The 17,991-nt window shown below is 38.1% G+C and overlaps 1 protein-coding gene and 2 pseudogenes across 4 annotated transcripts in view; 2 read left to right on the top strand and 1 right to left on the bottom strand.

Annotated features, from left to right (window-relative positions):
* Positions 1–11,298, top strand: part of LOC104432816 (uncharacterized protein YKR070W-like) — a 71,992-nt gene extending 60,694 nt beyond the window's left edge. For 2 of the 4 annotated variants that reach the window (XM_039306034.1, XM_039306032.1), the window contains 8 exons: positions 7,182–7,222; positions 7,719–7,790; positions 8,168–8,372; positions 8,664–8,759; positions 8,861–8,928; positions 9,116–9,323; positions 9,411–9,494; positions 10,961–11,279. In XM_039306034.1, the coding sequence (XP_039161968.1) occupies positions 7,182–7,222; positions 7,719–7,790; positions 8,168–8,372; positions 8,664–8,759; positions 8,861–8,928; positions 9,116–9,323; positions 9,411–9,494; positions 10,961–11,020 (834 nt within the window). In that variant the 3' untranslated portion in view covers positions 11,021–11,279. Of the gene's footprint in view, positions 1–5,905; positions 6,079–6,191; positions 6,296–6,509; positions 6,546–6,993; positions 7,068–7,181; positions 7,223–7,718; positions 7,791–8,167; positions 8,373–8,663; positions 8,760–8,860; positions 8,929–9,115; positions 9,324–9,410; positions 9,495–10,960 lie in introns of those variants that run through there. The other 2 variants (XM_010045352.3, XM_039306033.1) reach the window with 2 other exon arrangements.
* Positions 1,745–5,564, bottom strand: LOC104435368 (annotated as a pseudogene).
* Positions 11,299–13,274: 1,976 nt separating the features above from the next.
* Positions 13,275–17,444, top strand: LOC104435367 (annotated as a pseudogene).
* Positions 17,445–17,991: the final 547 nt, after the last annotated feature.

Below are 17,991 nucleotides of genomic sequence, written 5' to 3'. Positions count from 1 at the left end.
GTCCATCCATGTTGCTTCTTTTGCCTTTACATAATCTCCTCCATTCAAAAGGTATTCTAATTTCCAATCCCCTTTTTGACTATAACGACCATAAAAACATATGGTATTGGTCCATGAGGATAACTAAATGTTGGTCAATGAAAATCCGTTAGAGTATTATTGCCTATTTAGAGCCCGAAAGATTTTGCTTTACTTTTGGCCTGGGTGATTAATTAATTCAATTAAGAAGATGGGACTATAGCACAAACATAACAGGAGTGTATCTTTGATTAAGAGAATGATTAATAAAATATTCTTCATAAAAATAATCATTTGTATTGCTTATAAAAATAAATGAACTAAAAATATTTTCACTTTTTATGAAAATATTTAATTATAAATTATTATAGATAATAAAAATATTTATTATTAAATAATTATTTTGAGCGATATAAATAATCATTTTTAGGAAAATATTTATTAAATTATTTATTTTCTGTGAAATAACCAAAAATAAATTACTAGATTGGTTTAGAAATTCTATTCTTAGGCTGGGGTCATAGTGGAATTCCATGTTGGCCTTTGCTCACCGAATGAATCCCATCTCTTGACATAATAATCATGTTGTACATGTGAGAAATGGAATGCGTCTCTAGTCAACATATGCAAAGTGAATAATAGAAAACTAGGGATAGAAACAGGATGAAGGACCACATAAGATCGTTGGACATTTTCCCGGCTATTGTCCTCTTTGATTTTACAGTTTGGGATTCCTTTCATGATTCCATGACCATTAACCAAACACTTTAAGTGTTTTGAGGTGTCAGCGCGGATGATCTTCCAAGTACTTATATACCTTGATTTGCTATGCTCTAGATGATCTGTAGATTCTAACTTGGTGGGATGAAACATGACTGAACAAACCCTTTCCCTCTTCGGCCTAGCAAAATGTCAGTTTTTCAAAGCTGTGCATAATAGAAAGCCACTTTTGCGGGGAATTTGTTTTCTCTCTAAATTTTCCAAGGTTGAAAATGAATTTGAAAATCGCATATCCTGGTTGAACTCTTTTATGTTTACCCCATGCAAGTGGTGGATACTGTTGGGGATGCGGTCGACTTTTTATTGAGAAAGGAGTGCGGTTCTCGACATTGTCTAGATGAAAGATGCCTTTTCTTTATGTGATTACTGAACAATCGCCAATTCTTTGGAAGCTGACACGATCTTTCCATTGTGTGTTTTCCTTTATCTTAAAAAGTAACTTCCATTCGCTAGTCTTCACTTGATTTTGCTTAGTGTGTTTCATGTGTGACTTTCCCCTAAGGCAGTCCACATCCCATCTGAATTAGATGGATCACATGAACAATTTATGGTTCTTCTTGCTCTTTTCTCTACGCATGCGATCTTGCTTACATGATTTATGGTAAGTATCCCAATGTTCCTTCTTACATAGTTACATGCATATGAGAATTGTAATTGGCAAAATCTGAAAACTTTCCGGACCCTTCCAATACCATAAAGGGCTGATGTTTGGATCTCCAAATTGAGCAGACGGACCTCACGTTTTAGCAGAGCACAAGATTAGTTTTAGATTGGAAGGCATGATGCAAAACAAATTCAGAATGGAAATTGCCGAAAATAAGCAGCAACAAGAGGGACCTCAACAGAAAGAGATGCATTACTTATGAAAAGATAAAATAATAATTATAATAATGGAAAAGATACATAGTTATCGTGTCGGGTTGATCTAGCGCATGGGAACTTCAGAACAAGCTGATCGTTTGAAGAATACGATGTAGAATTTTTCCATCTTTTCACCGCCCTTAATATTCAGTAGCCTTAGAACTTTAAGACTTGCTTAGGATGGCTTCCAAGTTTCCCCAGTGATTTATCCAGTGCAATGTGGAAATCACTAAAAGGAACCAGCTTCGTCCTGCAATTTTGGAGAAATTATATGCATCCACAATCAAAACACACCATCTTGACGATATACTATTGGATATTACTATAAAGATATAGAGACCTAAATACAGCAATTTGAGTAGAGGTTACCAAAGACATACTCGTATTTTAACTTCCCATCATGCACTAGTTCCAGCAAGTGATCTATCATTCTTTTGCACTCTGTCACATCATTTGAACTCATTCAATTATGCAGCCAAAATCCCCTTAAAGAAAGATCTTGCAAACCATAACAATCATTATCATACACTCCAGATGTGCTTTATGATTTAGGAATTAATTCCAGAAGTCAGCAGTACTGACTGTACAATTGAACATAAGATATCACAGTGAAATCGAGAAGGAGACAATAATAGAATCGTTGTTTCTATGCCTTCTTTGCTCTATATCTTTTACTAAAACGCCTCCTATGGGTACAATTGAACTTTAGCATGAGATATCACAATGAAATCAAGAAGGAGACAATAGTAGAACCATTGTTTCTATGCCTTCTTCTTTGCTCTGGATCTTTTATTAGAACGCCTCCTATGGGTACAAGTTTCTCTTCCGATGTTCAGCACCTACTGCAGGCTTAAAGATGCTTGAGCTATGCCACAATTACTACTTTCGATTAAGGGATCAAGTGATAGTGATTCTTTGGCCCTAAGAAATCCATGTGGATAATCTCTTGATCTCACGTGCATGATTTTCTCACCAATCCATAGTTTGCTTCATTTCTTAACAGGTAATTACATTGCCTCTCCCCACCCCCCTCCCCAAAAAAAAAAAACTCCCTGTGCGATTGAATATATGGAAGCATTGGTTTACACCATTCCTCTTAGTCTTCACTCTAGGAATAATTTTTTTTGCTCAAATTTGGTTGCGTCAAACACTGAAAGTGAGATTTTGGGCCAAGTTTAGACAAAAAATAAAACCATAGGGCATTGACCAAGATCGAGACCAAAACATTGACCTGTCAAATTGTAAGGCTTGATTGAAATAACTTCATAACCGTAGGTGGAAAATTTAGTTCGCCGCTTCTTAATTTACCATGAAGACGAAAGATGAAGTTGATACCGTAATTGGTTTCTTAGACATCCCACCATATGTCAGCATGGTTCCTCCCCGCCTGAGAACAAAACGAAATCAGCTCTCTTCGGAAAGATATGGGAAGCACTCAACACTACTTTAACACTTGTCGCACCTAAAAAATTTCATCACCAAGGAAGCAGCATTGCCACCAACACAGTTTAATCCAAGGGTAGATACTTTAAGATCATCCTAGTTTCAGATGTAAATAAAGAACTCAAGTGGCAAAGGCTAAACATGGATGTGTGTCCATGCATGAGAATATGGTAGAATGGGTTAATGGATGCATGATACCAGTAGACTCTTGACATTCTTTACTTCTAATTGGCTCTCAGTGAACACTTCTCCAGCATCGAGTTTCCTCAACGCATCTTTTGCTTCATCAGAGCCAGCTCTGTCACGGAAAAAAAAGGGTCATGAAAGCCCAATAAAAACCAAATTCAATTATTGAAATGCAGTGCTAACTGCTAAGTTGAAAAAGAAATTACGAATTCTACTAAATTCGTCCTAGATGTCACATAGGAACTAATGAGCTGGCTAACAAGAGCTCTACTAAATTAATGTGTCAAGCACCGCAAAATGTTTTCTGACCTTTTTTGTGTCTCACCACAGAATTTAAAAAATCACTATAGGAAGTTGCAAAGCAAGAGAGGTCTTAGATATACGAAAAGTAAGTTTCCACTAGCAACCACAAAAGATGGAATTACCAATGCCCAAGTAGTATGATGATCTAAACATACCAGCGATAAACATCTAGAACACATGATGACTACAAAAATAGTAGAAGCAGCATCAATAGTAACAAGTCACTTCTGATGAGCAATGCAGAAACATATCTTTTCACTTCACACTACAATTAACTGCCTTTGCCTTCAATAGATTCAAAAAGCAAGTCATTCTAATCTTTCCTATACATGTTACTTCATCACAAAACCTCATCTTTATATTGGCATATTGAAGGATGTTAACTGATGTACCAAAACCAACCTAAAGTACTATCTTACTTTCTCTGATAAGTTCAACATAATGAGTTTCTCAAAATGCCCTCATAATAGAACCATTCTTGCATGCCAATGCATGAACTAATGCTCAATTAGCCTCATAGATTCCTGCCCAGTGTAGCACCTAGCCAGAGATTATAATTTCCTCGAATCAGTGATCACACTTTGTATTACTTTAAGTTTGAAAGGGTCAGCTACAGTAACACAAGCTCAAGATCCACTTCTCCTTGTTATTCAATGCAAGAGATCTCTGTCAATCACACCATCTTCCATAAAAACCTGAGATACGAGAATGCTGAATATTTTTGCACATTTTCAATTTGTAAATTGATACACCACTGCCACAACCAAACATAATCAACATATTTGTACGTTTGGCAATTGTTCATAACTTTTAGTCCACCAGCAAGGTTCGTAATTAGAACAGGAAAAGACAGAGTTGCCATAAGTAATTTAGTCCCCAAAAGTTCCAACTTGTCATCATAGAGCTTGAATTTCAGATATAATTCGGGCTATGTAACCATCCAAAGTTACTTTCGAAGCTAAGTAGAAAAGAGCTCAATGCTTTCCCGCAAGGGGCAAAAAAAAAAAAAAAAGGCTTGCTAGCAATGGTTAAGGCAGATCACTGAAAAGAGAAATAAAAGCAAACCCACACATACCCTTGCTATCTAAAGTCTACACAAAAGTTTTAAACAACAATAGTTTGACAAAAGTTATATAGTGTTAAGGTTACTGAAAGCTTTCAAAAGAGCACCTATCCCTGATTATGTTGATGCTATGGATGCCGTGGGATTTTGCAATTTGGATGAGGCATCGACCCACCATACTTGTAGCCCCATTTTGCACAATAGAATCCCCTAATTATCATAGTTGATTAGGACAACTTAGAAAAATTGCTTATGGTAAAAGTTGGGGGACAGCTAAGAGGACTTTTGTACTGTCTAATACCTGGTTCCAAGCAGGTGAAGTCTTCAAGCATTCTCAAAGCGGTTGGAGGATTAATTGAAATTGTTGCGGCATATTCAATAGGAGAATTCTTATCAATTTTTTGCCACACACTCTGGTCTTTCACAATGTAAGTATGCCATGTCCCTGAGCACAAAAACTATTTCACCTTTCAACACACTCAAATTTACAATGGGCTAAGTGCTAGACATGGATGTTCTGCATAACAAAACAAGTCAGTACTTATGGAATGCAAAAGTATCTTTTATTTATGAAGACGAATACTAAGGTGTGTATAACAGTTTATAACAGTTTTGATTTTCTTTTGGTTGATATTCCACTCGTTTCTCTTTTGCATCTAATCAAATTTTCGCCAGGTTGAAAATGTTAAACATGCTGGAGCAAATATGGAAGATTATCCTTTGGCTGGATAAAAAATCATTTAGAAGTGATAAACTACGCTACAAGGAAATAGCAAAAAAAAAAGTAATCTATTTATTTTCAGTGTCTGTCTCCATTGCATCCTATTTCATTGTATCACACCCTGTTTTTCAATATTTGAGAATCACAGTCTACATCTCAGTGTAGGTTTGGTATAACCATTGGTCTCATAGTCTTAGGGTGGGGCCATTTACGACTAGCCAGTTGAGAATTTCTATACGTACATGCACCAGGTGCACCAAAGATGCAGTTAGCGATTCTCTCTAGAGGTTCCGAGACAAGGAGCCCAAATTACTAGGCCTAAAGAGAAAAATACAACAAAAATGAAAGAACTAAAGAAAAGAGCCCAAAAACGTTCACCAAAATCAAGCTTAACCGTTGAGCTCGGATCCGAATGAAAGGCCGATCCGCTATCGAGGCCCGCCCATCATTTCAACGGGCCCAATTCACGGCCCCTGAACATCGAACGAGAAGACGCTGCGCGATTGGGCCACTCTCTCTCTCTCTCTCTCTGTGGACTGTTGAAGCTCGCTCCGTTTTTCTTGAAGCTTCACCTCCGGCGATTCGCCACGAACGGGAAAATGAGGCACCGGCTTTTCACCATCGCGTCGCGGAGTCGCGGCAGAAAGCAGCCGTCCCCGCTCACCTCGCGCTCGTTTTCGCGGCTTAGCTCGCAATCGGATCGGTGCGTTCCGGTCATGCTTCGACTGCGCTCGTGATTTTCTCCGATGTTCTCTTTTTCTCTTCTTCTTCTTTCTCGTCCGTGATCGAATCGACGATCGTGGTTTCGTCGTGCAGGCCTTCGTTCGGCATCGCCTTCGACATCGACGGCGTGGTCCTCCTCGGTCACGCTCCCATCGGCGGTTCTCCGCGCGCGCTCAGGAGATTGTACGACGATTCTGGTAAGGCTTTCGCCATCGCTTGCTGATATACCTGCGAGGCTTATGTCGTGCTGGGGATCTTGCCATTTTGCGTATGTTCTACGTTGCGAATGCATGTCTTTTTTTCGCTGATTGCTACCGAATTTTTTGATGATGTAAGGGCGGGGGATATTGAGATTCGTATCTGCTATTTGATAGCCTGCTATCACTTACTTTACGTTCTACATCTTTTCAGGAAAGCTGAAGATACCTTTCGTGTTCTTAACAAATGGTGAGTGTTCGTGATTGGTAGACTTCAATAGGTCCTAGTCATCGCTTTAATACGTTAGTAATTTTGCTATTACATTTCTCACTTTCTATATGTGTTACCAAATGTGACCGTTCAATAGAATCATCACCGGTGAGTGCCAATATAATGGTCAAACTAAACTTTTCAAGTTGCGTGCTGGACATCATATGCTTATTGTGGTTGATTATTCACTTATCGGCAAGTATTGGTACTTTTAAGATCTAATACTAATCGTTTGATGATTTTGAGATTGTTGCTATCTTATGTTTAAGTCATTCAAGCAATTTGAATCTGTGACGCCTTTTGAGATGCCCTTACCTATGGTCGTTCAATATGTTACTCCCTTGAAATAATAAATTTTGCTTGTTAATTCCTGAAGAGGCGATAATTAATTTTTACTGCACACTGCTAATAGCAATGGCCGATGCAGGAGGTGGCTTTTCTGAATCCAAAAGAGCCCAGGACTTAGGTCAACTACTAGGAGTCAACATTTTACCTTCACAGGTTGTTCGTCTCTTGTGTTACAAAATCTGCTTGCCCTCACGATTTTGCTTGTTATCAGGTCCAGAACTACTTTGTTTCGTTTTTCTCTCATATTTTGACCAAGATAATTTGCAGGTCATACAGGGCCACACACCTTTTAAACAACTGGTAAATAGGTAAGGATTTGTTGGATTATCTCCATGACCAATGTCCAATGAGAAATGTGGCATGCTAATGTAAATCAGGACTGAGCATTTTCAATAACATTTGCTTTTTTCATCTATCTCACTCATGATTATTAAAATCTGGGATTGCGAAATAAAATATTGTGCATGTGTATTATTAGCTTAGTAAGAATTCTCCTGTACAAGAATTATTTATAAGTACACAATTTTGTAGGTTCAAAACTGCGAAATTGGACTTTATTAAATGTGCACATCTTGTATGTGTACGTGGGTATCAAAGAACACATCTAATATCTTCATCTCATGTGCTTTCTTCTTGGAAACCAGGGAAATGCACTACATATATCATATGAATTGAAAAGACATTGAAGAGTGCGCATGCATGTACTAACTATTCTAAGAGAATTCTGAATAGGCTTTTCTGTTTTACTAATGAATATGCTTCTCTATTTTATTAATCTGTTTCCTAATTGAGGTTTTTGCACAGATTCGAGAACAAACTTGTCGTTGCTGTTGGCAAAGGAGAACCTGCTGCTGTGATGTCCGAATATGGATACAAGTAAATATTTTTACAACTTCTCTAGGTTTGCAAATGTACCCAGCAATGTCTCAATTACTTGCTTGTGCATGCAGGTGTGTGGGTGGGGGGAGGGGAAGAGAGATATAGCTTGGCAATAGGGATAAAGATATGTATTTAATAAAACTGATATTGATGGTTATTACTTTGATGTCTAGATAATACATAGGAGCAAGCAAAGTTAATAAAAAGCACTCAAGTTCTCAGGGACTTGAGTAATCGCAGAGGAGTCCTCTCCTTAATTCATTTTAGTTGTCTGTGTTCAATACTGTTTCACCTGGAACGCGAATTCCAACAACTTGATTCTCTTTTATTTCACTCCGGTTGACCCTTTTTCTGGTTGTACCTTTTCTATGCAGAAATGTCCTGTCAATTGATGAGTACACTAGCTACTTTGATGCTATTGATCCACTGGCACCGTACAAGAGATGGACAACTAAGCCAGACATTGACCAGAATAGCACTTCCAATGAGATGGCGAAGAGAAAAATTGCTGTACAAACACAGAGAGTTCAGGCAGCATTTGTAGTCAGTGATTCTGTTGATTGGAGCAGAGATATTCAGGTTGTGACCACTCTAATGGATCTTGTCCTTTCTTAGATTATCTAATTCTGCTGTTGAGTCCATACTGGTCTTTTAGTCACGCGAGTTCTAAATCTTTGAACTGATTATCAAAAGACACTAGGCTTTGTTTTGTTTGTTCAGTAACTACTCTGTAACTTTAGTTGTCATCTTTTTAGAAGTCTAGTGGGCGCTGAAATATAGTTTGAAAGAAGTGATAAAATGGAGTGTTATCATCTGTCTATCTGTCTGTGTACTTTAAAATAATTCTGTGATACTCAAGTTTGGGTTTAGGTGCTCTGTGACATATTGAGAACTGGAGGGCTTCCTGTAGAGGAGACTGGAAAGCAACCGCACCTTTTTTTTGCAAATGATGACCTAGAATACCAGGTACGCTATGCCATTTGTGATGTGAGTTGCAATCTTGAGTTTTTGAAACCTTAGTGGAACTAAAGACTGGCTGATGACTAGCTGACAAAGTGTAAAGGCAGGCTACTTTTCCTGCTGAACGTTTGGGTATGGGAGCTTTCAGGATTGCATTAGAAGCAATCTATAACAGGTAATAGTGAGGTTTGCGCTTCTCAATGGTTAGTTCTGCATGGAGTTTGATATAATAATCTCTACAAAAAATTAAAGATTGGCCCATAAGATCCTTGTGTAGGCCTAATTTGCCTTAATGCAGCATAACGACATGCATTAATCTTCAATCTTATGTTGCGCATTGTTTACTTGTCCCTGTACTGCAGAATACATCCCATTCCTCTGGCGTATACATCATACGGGAAGCCAAATCCATTTGTCTATGGAAATGCTGAGACAATGTTAAGGAATCTTATGCCATCTTTGTTAAGCAACCTAGATGTGGAGAATACTACAAACTCTGGAATTCTTCGTTTCAAAACCCTATACATGATAGGAGATAATCCAAAAATCGACATTAGAGGTGCACGGCAGGTATATTTCATACCAAAAATTATAGTTTATTATATCAGTGAATTTATTTTGAAACGTAATCACCAATACTGCCAACAACTCCTTCAGGCAGGAGATCCTTGGTTTTCTATATTAACAAGGACTGGGGTATTCAAGGGAAAAGATAATCATTCAGAGTTCCTTGCTGACTTGGTGAGTATATGTACTCTTAACAAAATTTACACATCTTTGTCTCTCTCACTCTTCCTCGTATGTATGTTGGGGGTGAGTTGATGGTAGGTTCCTACATGTGCAAGTTGTGTTCATTCCAGCATGTTCACTTCTTTGGTTTAGAGATTTTATATCTGTGTTCCTAGTGGAAAGTCATGGTTGAGATGCAGATCTTAGATTCCACCTGGAAAACATTAAGAAGTATAGTACATTGCGCAATCACTTAGGCCTTGTTTGGTTCACTTTGGTGTAAGAAAAGGAAATGAGATCCCATTGCAACTCATCTTCGGATGGTTTTATGATTGCGGAATCAAATTACCTAGGTTATGGATTCTCTTTAAAATGCAGAATTGGATTGCTCAGGTAGAGGTGGTACTGGAATTCCTAGAAGAGAAAAACATTTGTGAACTCTACCCACTCAGTATTCTGAGCTTCATCCTCTTTAAATCCTACAAAATCAGAACTTTCTCTCTCTCTCCCGCCCTCCGTTCATCATCTTCAAATCCTTCCCACGTGAGTTTCGTCTGCCTCTTGATTCTATAACCCTCACATCCCTCTACTAGGTGAAATCCTTTCTCTCTCTTGCCATTGTGAAACTTGTTTGGATTCTTTATGGAGACATCAGCGACAAGCATCATGTTGGCTTTTTTTTTTTCTTGTGGGGGGGGGGCGCAATAAAGTTCCATTTACCAACTCGGCTGAGTTGCTGTCACCCCATTTGCAGTTCTTGTAATTGGTCTCTGACTCAAAACACAAAGAGGATAAGAAATATGAATAATGGCTTAAGGTAACTTCTGTGCAGTAGTTTGAAGTTAATAAAAATGGCTTCATCTTCATCGCTGTGGATTTTGTGCGAAAAATGCTTGACTTGCAACATTTTGATGAGTTTTATATAATCGGTTCGTAAAAATGCTTGTGTGAACTGTAAAATCATTTGGAGGACAATGATCGGGAAATTGTTGAGGGATCTTATGTGGTTCTTCGCTTTGTTTCTATCCTCCGCTTTGTACATGTTGATTGGAGACACATTCCATTTCTGACATGTTTTAACCTCATTTGGCAACTCACGTTGGACATTTCTCTCTTCACTGGTAATTTGAGACCGGACAACAAAGGGAAAAAAAAAACCCACTCCTAGGAATTTGGTTGCTTAGAACGGGATTCCTTTTCATAATTGCATGGGCATGAAACATGGCCTTAAGTGTTTGAGGTGTCCCATACTTACATACCTTGATTTGCTATGCTCTGGGTGATCTGTGAACTCTAACTTGGTTGGATGAAACATGATTGAGCGATCCCTTTCCCTATTCAGCCTTGTGAAATGTCAGTATTTCAAAACCGTGCACATTTTTTGTGGGGAATTTGTCTTCTCCCTAAATTTTCCAAGGTTAAAAATGAATTCGAAAATCACTCATCCTGATCAAACTCTTTTTTGTTTACCTATGCAGGTCGTGGATACTGTTGAGGATGCTGTCGACTTTATCTTGAGAAAGGAGTGCGGTTCTTGACATCACTTAAACAAAAGATGCCTTTTCTTTCTGTGGTATCTGAACAATTGTCACTTCTTTGGAAGCTGGTACGATCTTCCATTCTGTGTTTTCCCTATCATAAAAAGTAACTACCATTAGCTAGTCTTCTATTGATTTTGCTCATCATGTATGAATGATGTTCCTCGAAGGCAGTCCACATCCCATTTGAATTAGGTTAGATCAAATGAATAATTTATGGTTCTTCTTACTCTTTTCTCAATGCATGCGATGTTGATTACATGATTTTTGGGAAAGTATCCCGATGTTCTTTGTTACGTGTATATGAGAATTGTAATTGGCAAATCTGAAACCTTTATGGACCCTTACCAAACGGGGCGATGTTTGGATCTCCAAATTCAGCCGTAGTAGATGGACCTCATGTCGCATGAGATTAGTTTGAGATTGGATGGCATGATGCAAAACAAATTCAGAATGGAAATTGGTGAAAATAAGCAGCAATGAAATTACCTCAACGGAAAAGATACATCACTTATGTAAAGAGAAAATAATAAGAAGGGAAAAGATACATAGTTTTTGTGCCTGGTTGATCCGGCGCCTCAGAACTTCAAAACAGGCTGATCGTCTGAAGGATATGACGCAGAATTTTTCCATCTTCTTACCACCCTTAAATATTCAGTAGCCTGAGAACTTCGGGACTTGCTTAGGATGGCTCCCATGTTTCCCCGGTGATTTATCCAGTGCAACATGGAAATCACTAAAAGGAACAAGCTCGGTCTTGTAGTTTTGGAGGAATTCGTATGCACCAAAATCCAAACACACTATCTTGAGGATGAATACTATTGAAAATTACTATAAAGATATGGAGACCCAAATATAGCAGTTTGAGTAGTTATTACAAAAGACGAACTCGTATTTTAACTTACCATCATGCACTAGTTCCAGCAAGTGATCTATCGTTCTTTTGCACTCTGTTATATCATTTGAACTGATCCAATTATCCCCTCAAAGAAAGTTCTTGCAAACCATAAGAACCATTATTGCATTAGTTTATACATTCCTCTTAGTCTCAGTTCTAGGGAGAATTTTTTTTTTTCGCTCAAATTTGGTTGCATCATATACTGAAATCGAGATTTTGGGCCAAATTTAAACAAAAAAATAAAACTATAGGGCATTGCCAAGACTAAGACCGAAACATAGACAAGTCAAATTGTAAGGCTGGACTGAAATAACCTCATAACCATAGGTAGAAATTTTAGTTCGCTGCTTCTTAATTTACCTTGAAGATAAAAGATGAAGTTGACGCTGTAACTGGTTTCTTAGACACCCCACCATGTCACCGTGGTTCCTCTCCGCTAGAGAACAAAGCTAAATCAGCTCTCTTCAGAAAGATAAGGGAAGCACTTGACACAAATTTAACACTCGTTGCACCTCAAAAATTTCATCATCGAAGAAGCAGCATTGCCACCAACACAGTTTAATCCAAGGGTAGGTTCTTTTAGATCACCCTAGTACAAAGTCAATAAGATGTAAATAAAGAACTCAAGTGCCAATGGCCAAAATTGGATGTGTCCATGCATAAAAATATGGTAGAATGGGTTAATGGATGGACGGTTCCAGTAGACTCTTGACATTCTTTACTCCTAATTGGCTCTCAGTGAACACTTCTTCAGCACCAAGTTTCTTCAACGCCTCTTTTGCTTCATCAGAGCCAACTGTCACAGGAAAAAGATTGTCATCAAAACACAATAAAAACCAAATTTAGTTACTGATATGCAGTGCTAACTACTAAGTTGGAAAAGAAATCAATAATTCTACCAAATTCGTCCTCAGATTTCATAGCAGGAACTAAAGAGCTGGCTGATGAGAGCCCTGCTAAATTAATGTGTCAAGCACCACAAAATGTTTTCTGACCACTTTTGTGTCTCATCACGAAATTAAGAAAAACAGAGGAAAATTTCACTCCAAGGAAGTTGCCAAATAGAGAGAGGTCTTAGATCTACTAAAAGGAAGTTCCACCAGCAACCAAAAATGATGGAATTACCAATGCCCCTGCAGTATGATGATCTAAATATACAAGCAATCAACATCTAGAACACATGATGACCGCAAAAAAGCATAATCAACAGTAACAAGTCACTTCTGATAAGCAATGTAGAAACATATCTTTTCACTTCACACTACAATTAACTGCCTCTATCTTTAATTGATTAAAAAAACAACTCCTTCTAGTCTTTCTACACATTTTACCTCATCACAAAACCTCATCTCTATATTGGGAGATTGAAGGGTGTTAGTTGATTTACTTAAACGAACCTAAAGTACTTTCTTATTTTCTTTGATAAATTCAACATCATCAGTTGCTCAAAACGCCCTCATAACAAAACCATTTTGGCATGCCAATGCATGTACTAATGCTCAGTTAGCCACATAAATTCTTGCCCATTGTAGCACCTAGCCAGAGTTAAAATTTCCTCGAATTAGTGATCACACTCTATGTTACTTCAAGCTTAAGTGGTCAGCTAGAGTATTACAAGCTAGATCCACTTCTCCCTGTTATTCGATGCAAGAGATCAATCAATCACACCACCTTCCAAAAACAAACCTGAGATACCAAAATGCTACATATTGTGGGGCGTTTTCAATTTGTAAATTGATATAACACTGCCACAACCAAACATAATCAATAAATTTGTGCATCTGGCAATCGTTCATAACTTCTAGGCCATCAGCAACCCTCATAATTAGAACAGGAAAAGACAGATGCCACAAGTATAATTCGGGTTGCACAACCATCCAAAACTACTTTAGAAGCTTAGTAGACAGGGAGCTCAATGCGTTCCAAAAAATAAAAAGGCTTGCTAGCAATGGTTAAGGCAGATCACTAGAAAGAGAAATAAAAGTAAGCCCACACATACCCTTGCTATCTAAAGACTACACAAAAGTTTTAAACAACAATAGCTCGACAAAAGTTATATGGTGTCAAGGTTACTGAAAGCTTTTGAAAGTATATGGTGTCAAGTTTACTGAAAGCTTTCAAAAGTTATAAGGATAAAGTTATGTATCTAATAAAATTGCTATTGAAGATGTCTAGGTAATACATAGGAGCAAGCAAAGTGAATAAAAATCACTCAAGTTCTTAGGGACTCGAGTAATCGCAGAGAAGTCCTCTCCATAAATCTTCAGTTGTCTGTGTTCAACACTGTTTCATCTAGAATGAGAACTCCAACAACTTGATTCTCTCTCTCTCTCTCTCTCTCTCTCTCTCTTTCCTCCAGTTGACCCTCTTTCTGCTCGTGTCTTTTCTATGCAGAAACGTTCTGTCAATTGATGAGTATATTAGCTACTTTGATGCCATTGATCCACCAGCACCGTACAAGAGATGGACAACTAAGCCAGACATTGACCAGAATAGCACTTCTAATATGATAGGAAAGAATAAAATTGCTGTGCAAACACAGAGAGTTCAGGCAGCATTTGTTGTCAGTGATTCTGTTGATTGGAGCAGAGATATCTAGGTTGTGACCACCCTAAAGGATCTTGTCCTTTCTTAGATTATCTAATTTAGCTGTCGAGTCCATACTGGGCTTTTCATCACGCTAGTTCTAAATCTTTGAACTGATTATCAAAAGACACGATGCTTTGTTTGGTTGTTCAGTAACTGCTCTGCAACTTTAGTCATCATCTCTTTAAAAGTCTAGTGGGTGCTGACATCTAGTTTGGAAAATGTGATAAAATGGAGTGTCATCATCTATCTGTCTGTCTGTCTGTGTATATTAAAATTTTTTTGTGATACTCAAGTTTGGGTTTAGGTGCTCTGCGACATATTAAGAACTGGGGGGCTTCCTAGAAGGGAGGCTGGAAAGCAACCACACCTGTTTTTTGCAAATAATGACCTCGAATACCAGGTAAGCTATGCCATTTGTGACGCCAGCAGCAATCTTGAGTTTTTGAAGCCTTGGTGGAACTAAAGACTGGCTGATGACTAGCTGACAAAGTGCAAAGGCAGGCTACTTTTCCTGGTGGACGTCTCGGTATGGGAGCTTTCAGGATTGCGTTAGAAGCAATCTATAACAGGTAAGATAGTGAGGTTTCAGCTTCTCAATATTTAGTTCTACATGGAGTTTGATCTAATATTCTCCACAAAAAATTAAAGAAAGGCCTATAAGCTCCTTGTGTGGGCCTAGTTTACCTCAATGCAGCAAAGTGACATGCGTTAATCTTCAATCTTGTGTTATGCATTGTTTACCTGTCCTTGTTCTGCAGAATACATCCAATTCCGCTGGCGTATACATTGTATGGGAGGCCAAATCCATTTGTCTATGGAAATGCTGAGACCGTGTTAAGGAATCTTATGCCATCTTTGTTGAGCAATTTGAATGTGGAGAATAATACATACTCTGGAATTCGTTGTTTCAGAACACTATGCATGATAGGAGATAACCCAAAATCAACATTAGAGGCGCACAATGGGTATATTTCATACTGAGAATTGTATTTTATCATATCAGTAATTTTATTTCTGAACACAATCACCAGTTTTGATAACAACTCCTTCAGGCAGGAGATCCTTGGTTTTCTATATTAACAAGGACTGGGGCATTCAAGGGAAAAGATAATCATTCAGAACTTCCCATGGACGTGGTAGGTATTCGTACTCTTAACAAAACCCAGACATTTCTCTGTCTGTCTCTCCCATCTCTCCTTGCATGTACGTTGGGGTGAGTTGATGGTAGGTTCTTTGGTTTAGAGATTTTAGATACGTGATCCTATGGAAAGTCATGGTTGAGACTGCAGATCATTGATTCCACCATGAAAGCATTCAAAAGTATAGTACATCATGTAATCACTTAGGCCTTGTTTGGTTCACCTTGGAGTAATAAACGGGAAGTGGAATGCCATTGCAGCTCATCTTTGGATGGATTTATGATCATAGAATCAAAGTGCCTAGTTAACGGATACTCCTAATGCAGAACTAGATTGCTCAGGTAGAGGTGGTACTGGGATTCCTAGGAGGAAAAAACATTCACAAACCCAACACGCATAGTACTTCTGAGCTTCATAAATCTTTAAATCCTAGAAAGCCAGAACTCTCTCTCTCTCTCTCTATATTCATCATCTTCAAATCCTTCCATGGGAGTTTCGCCTGCCTCTTGATTCCATGGTCCTCACATTCCTCTACAAGGTGAGATTATTTCTCTTTCTTGCTATTATGAAACTTGTCTGGTCCCGTCTCCAACTACGAGCATCACATTGGCTTGGGTGGGGATATAAAGTTCCATTAACACACTTGGTTGAGTTGCTGTCACTCCATTTGTTCTCGTGATTGGGTCTTTGACTCAAAACACAATAAGGACAAGAATATCACAATGGCTTGAGGTAACGGCTGTGAAGTAGTTTGGAGTTACGCGTGAATGGCTTTATCTTCATTGTTGCAGATTATGCGTGAAATGCTTTACTCGAGATTTTGAGGAGCTGTATGTAATGTGTTTGTGAAATGATTGTGTGAACTGTTTGTGAAATGATTGTGTGAACTGTATGATCATTTTAGATGACAATAATCGGGAAATTGTTGCGGGATCGTATGTGGTTCTTCATTCTGTTTCTATCCCTAGTTTTTCCTTAGCCACTTTGGATATGTGGAATGGAGAAATATTTTACACCCCATTTCTGACATGTTTTTACCTCACTTTGCATCTCACATAAGAAATTTCTCCCTTCATTTGTAAATTGAAACCAAACAATAGAGAATGAACCCCACATCTAGGAATTTGATTGCTTAGATTGAGATTCCTTTTCATGATTCCAGGGCAATGAGCCAAACATGGCCTCAAGTGGTTTTGAGCTGTCAGCGTGGATAATCCTCCCATACTTACATACCTTGATTTGCTATACTCTGGGTGATCGGTCAATTCTAAATTGGTTGGGTGAAACATGACTGAACCTTTTCCCTCTTCAGCCTAGCAAAATGTCAATATTTCCAAAATATGCCCAATTGAAAGTTACTTTTATGGGGTATTTGTCTTCTCTGCAAATTTTCCAAGGTTAAAAGTGCATCTGAAAATCGCTCACCCCAATTGAACTCTTTTATTTTTACCTATGCAGGTCGTAGACACTGTGGAGGATGTTGTCGACTTTATCTTGAGAAAGGAGAGCGGTTCTTGACACAAAAGATGCCTTTTTCTTTCTACGGTATCTGAACATTATCAATTTTTTGGAATCCAACACAATCTTTCCATTCTGTGTTTTTCCATAACTTAATTAGTGACTATTAGTCACTAGTCTTCTGTGTATTTTGCTTATTGCGTTTCACATATGTCCTTCCCCAAAGGCAGTCAACATCCCGTTTGAATCAAGTAGGATTGAACGAATAATTTATGTTCTTCTTGCTCTTTTCTCAACCAATGCAATGTCGATTGCATGATTTTTGGGAGATGTCCCAATCCTTCTTACATGTATATGCAATGTTAATTGGGACAAATTTCCAAAAATGTCGGGATATCATGTTTATCCGATGATAGATCTATTAAAATGGGTTAAAAGCCTATTTTTTTTAATTATCTCAAAATAATATGGATATTAAATAAGTTCATAATTTATTCTCACTTCTGTTTGGGTATGAGTTTTGGGAAAATTCCAAATAATACTCGAAGTGTCATCTTTTTCTCAAATAAGGGTGCGGAGTGAACATTATTTTAAATAGGGACTCAAAGTGCCATCACTTTCTCAAATAAAGGCCTGAAGTGGATGTTGTTTCAAATGAAGATCTAAAGTGGTTATGTTTGTTTCAAATAAGAACCTAACTTTTTGGCGATCAAGGGTATTTTCGTCTTTTGTCATTTTCCGTCTTTTTTTCTTTCCTCTTTTTTTTTTTTTAATCTTCTTCTTCCTCTTCGCCAGTGGCTGGCCGACTATTAGCGAAGCCCACAGAGGGCTGGGCGAGGGCCACCCACATCTGTGCTTACTAGTAGCTAGCCATAGCCGACCATGTA

Source organism: Eucalyptus grandis, chromosome 2, assembly GCF_016545825.1.
Source record: "Eucalyptus grandis isolate ANBG69807.140 chromosome 2, ASM1654582v1, whole genome shotgun sequence".
In the NCBI taxonomy this organism is placed as follows: Eukaryota; Viridiplantae; Streptophyta; class Magnoliopsida; order Myrtales; family Myrtaceae; genus Eucalyptus; species Eucalyptus grandis.
The sequence above is the reverse complement of the archived record's forward strand: the minus strand, read 5'-3'. Positions and strand labels throughout refer to the sequence as shown.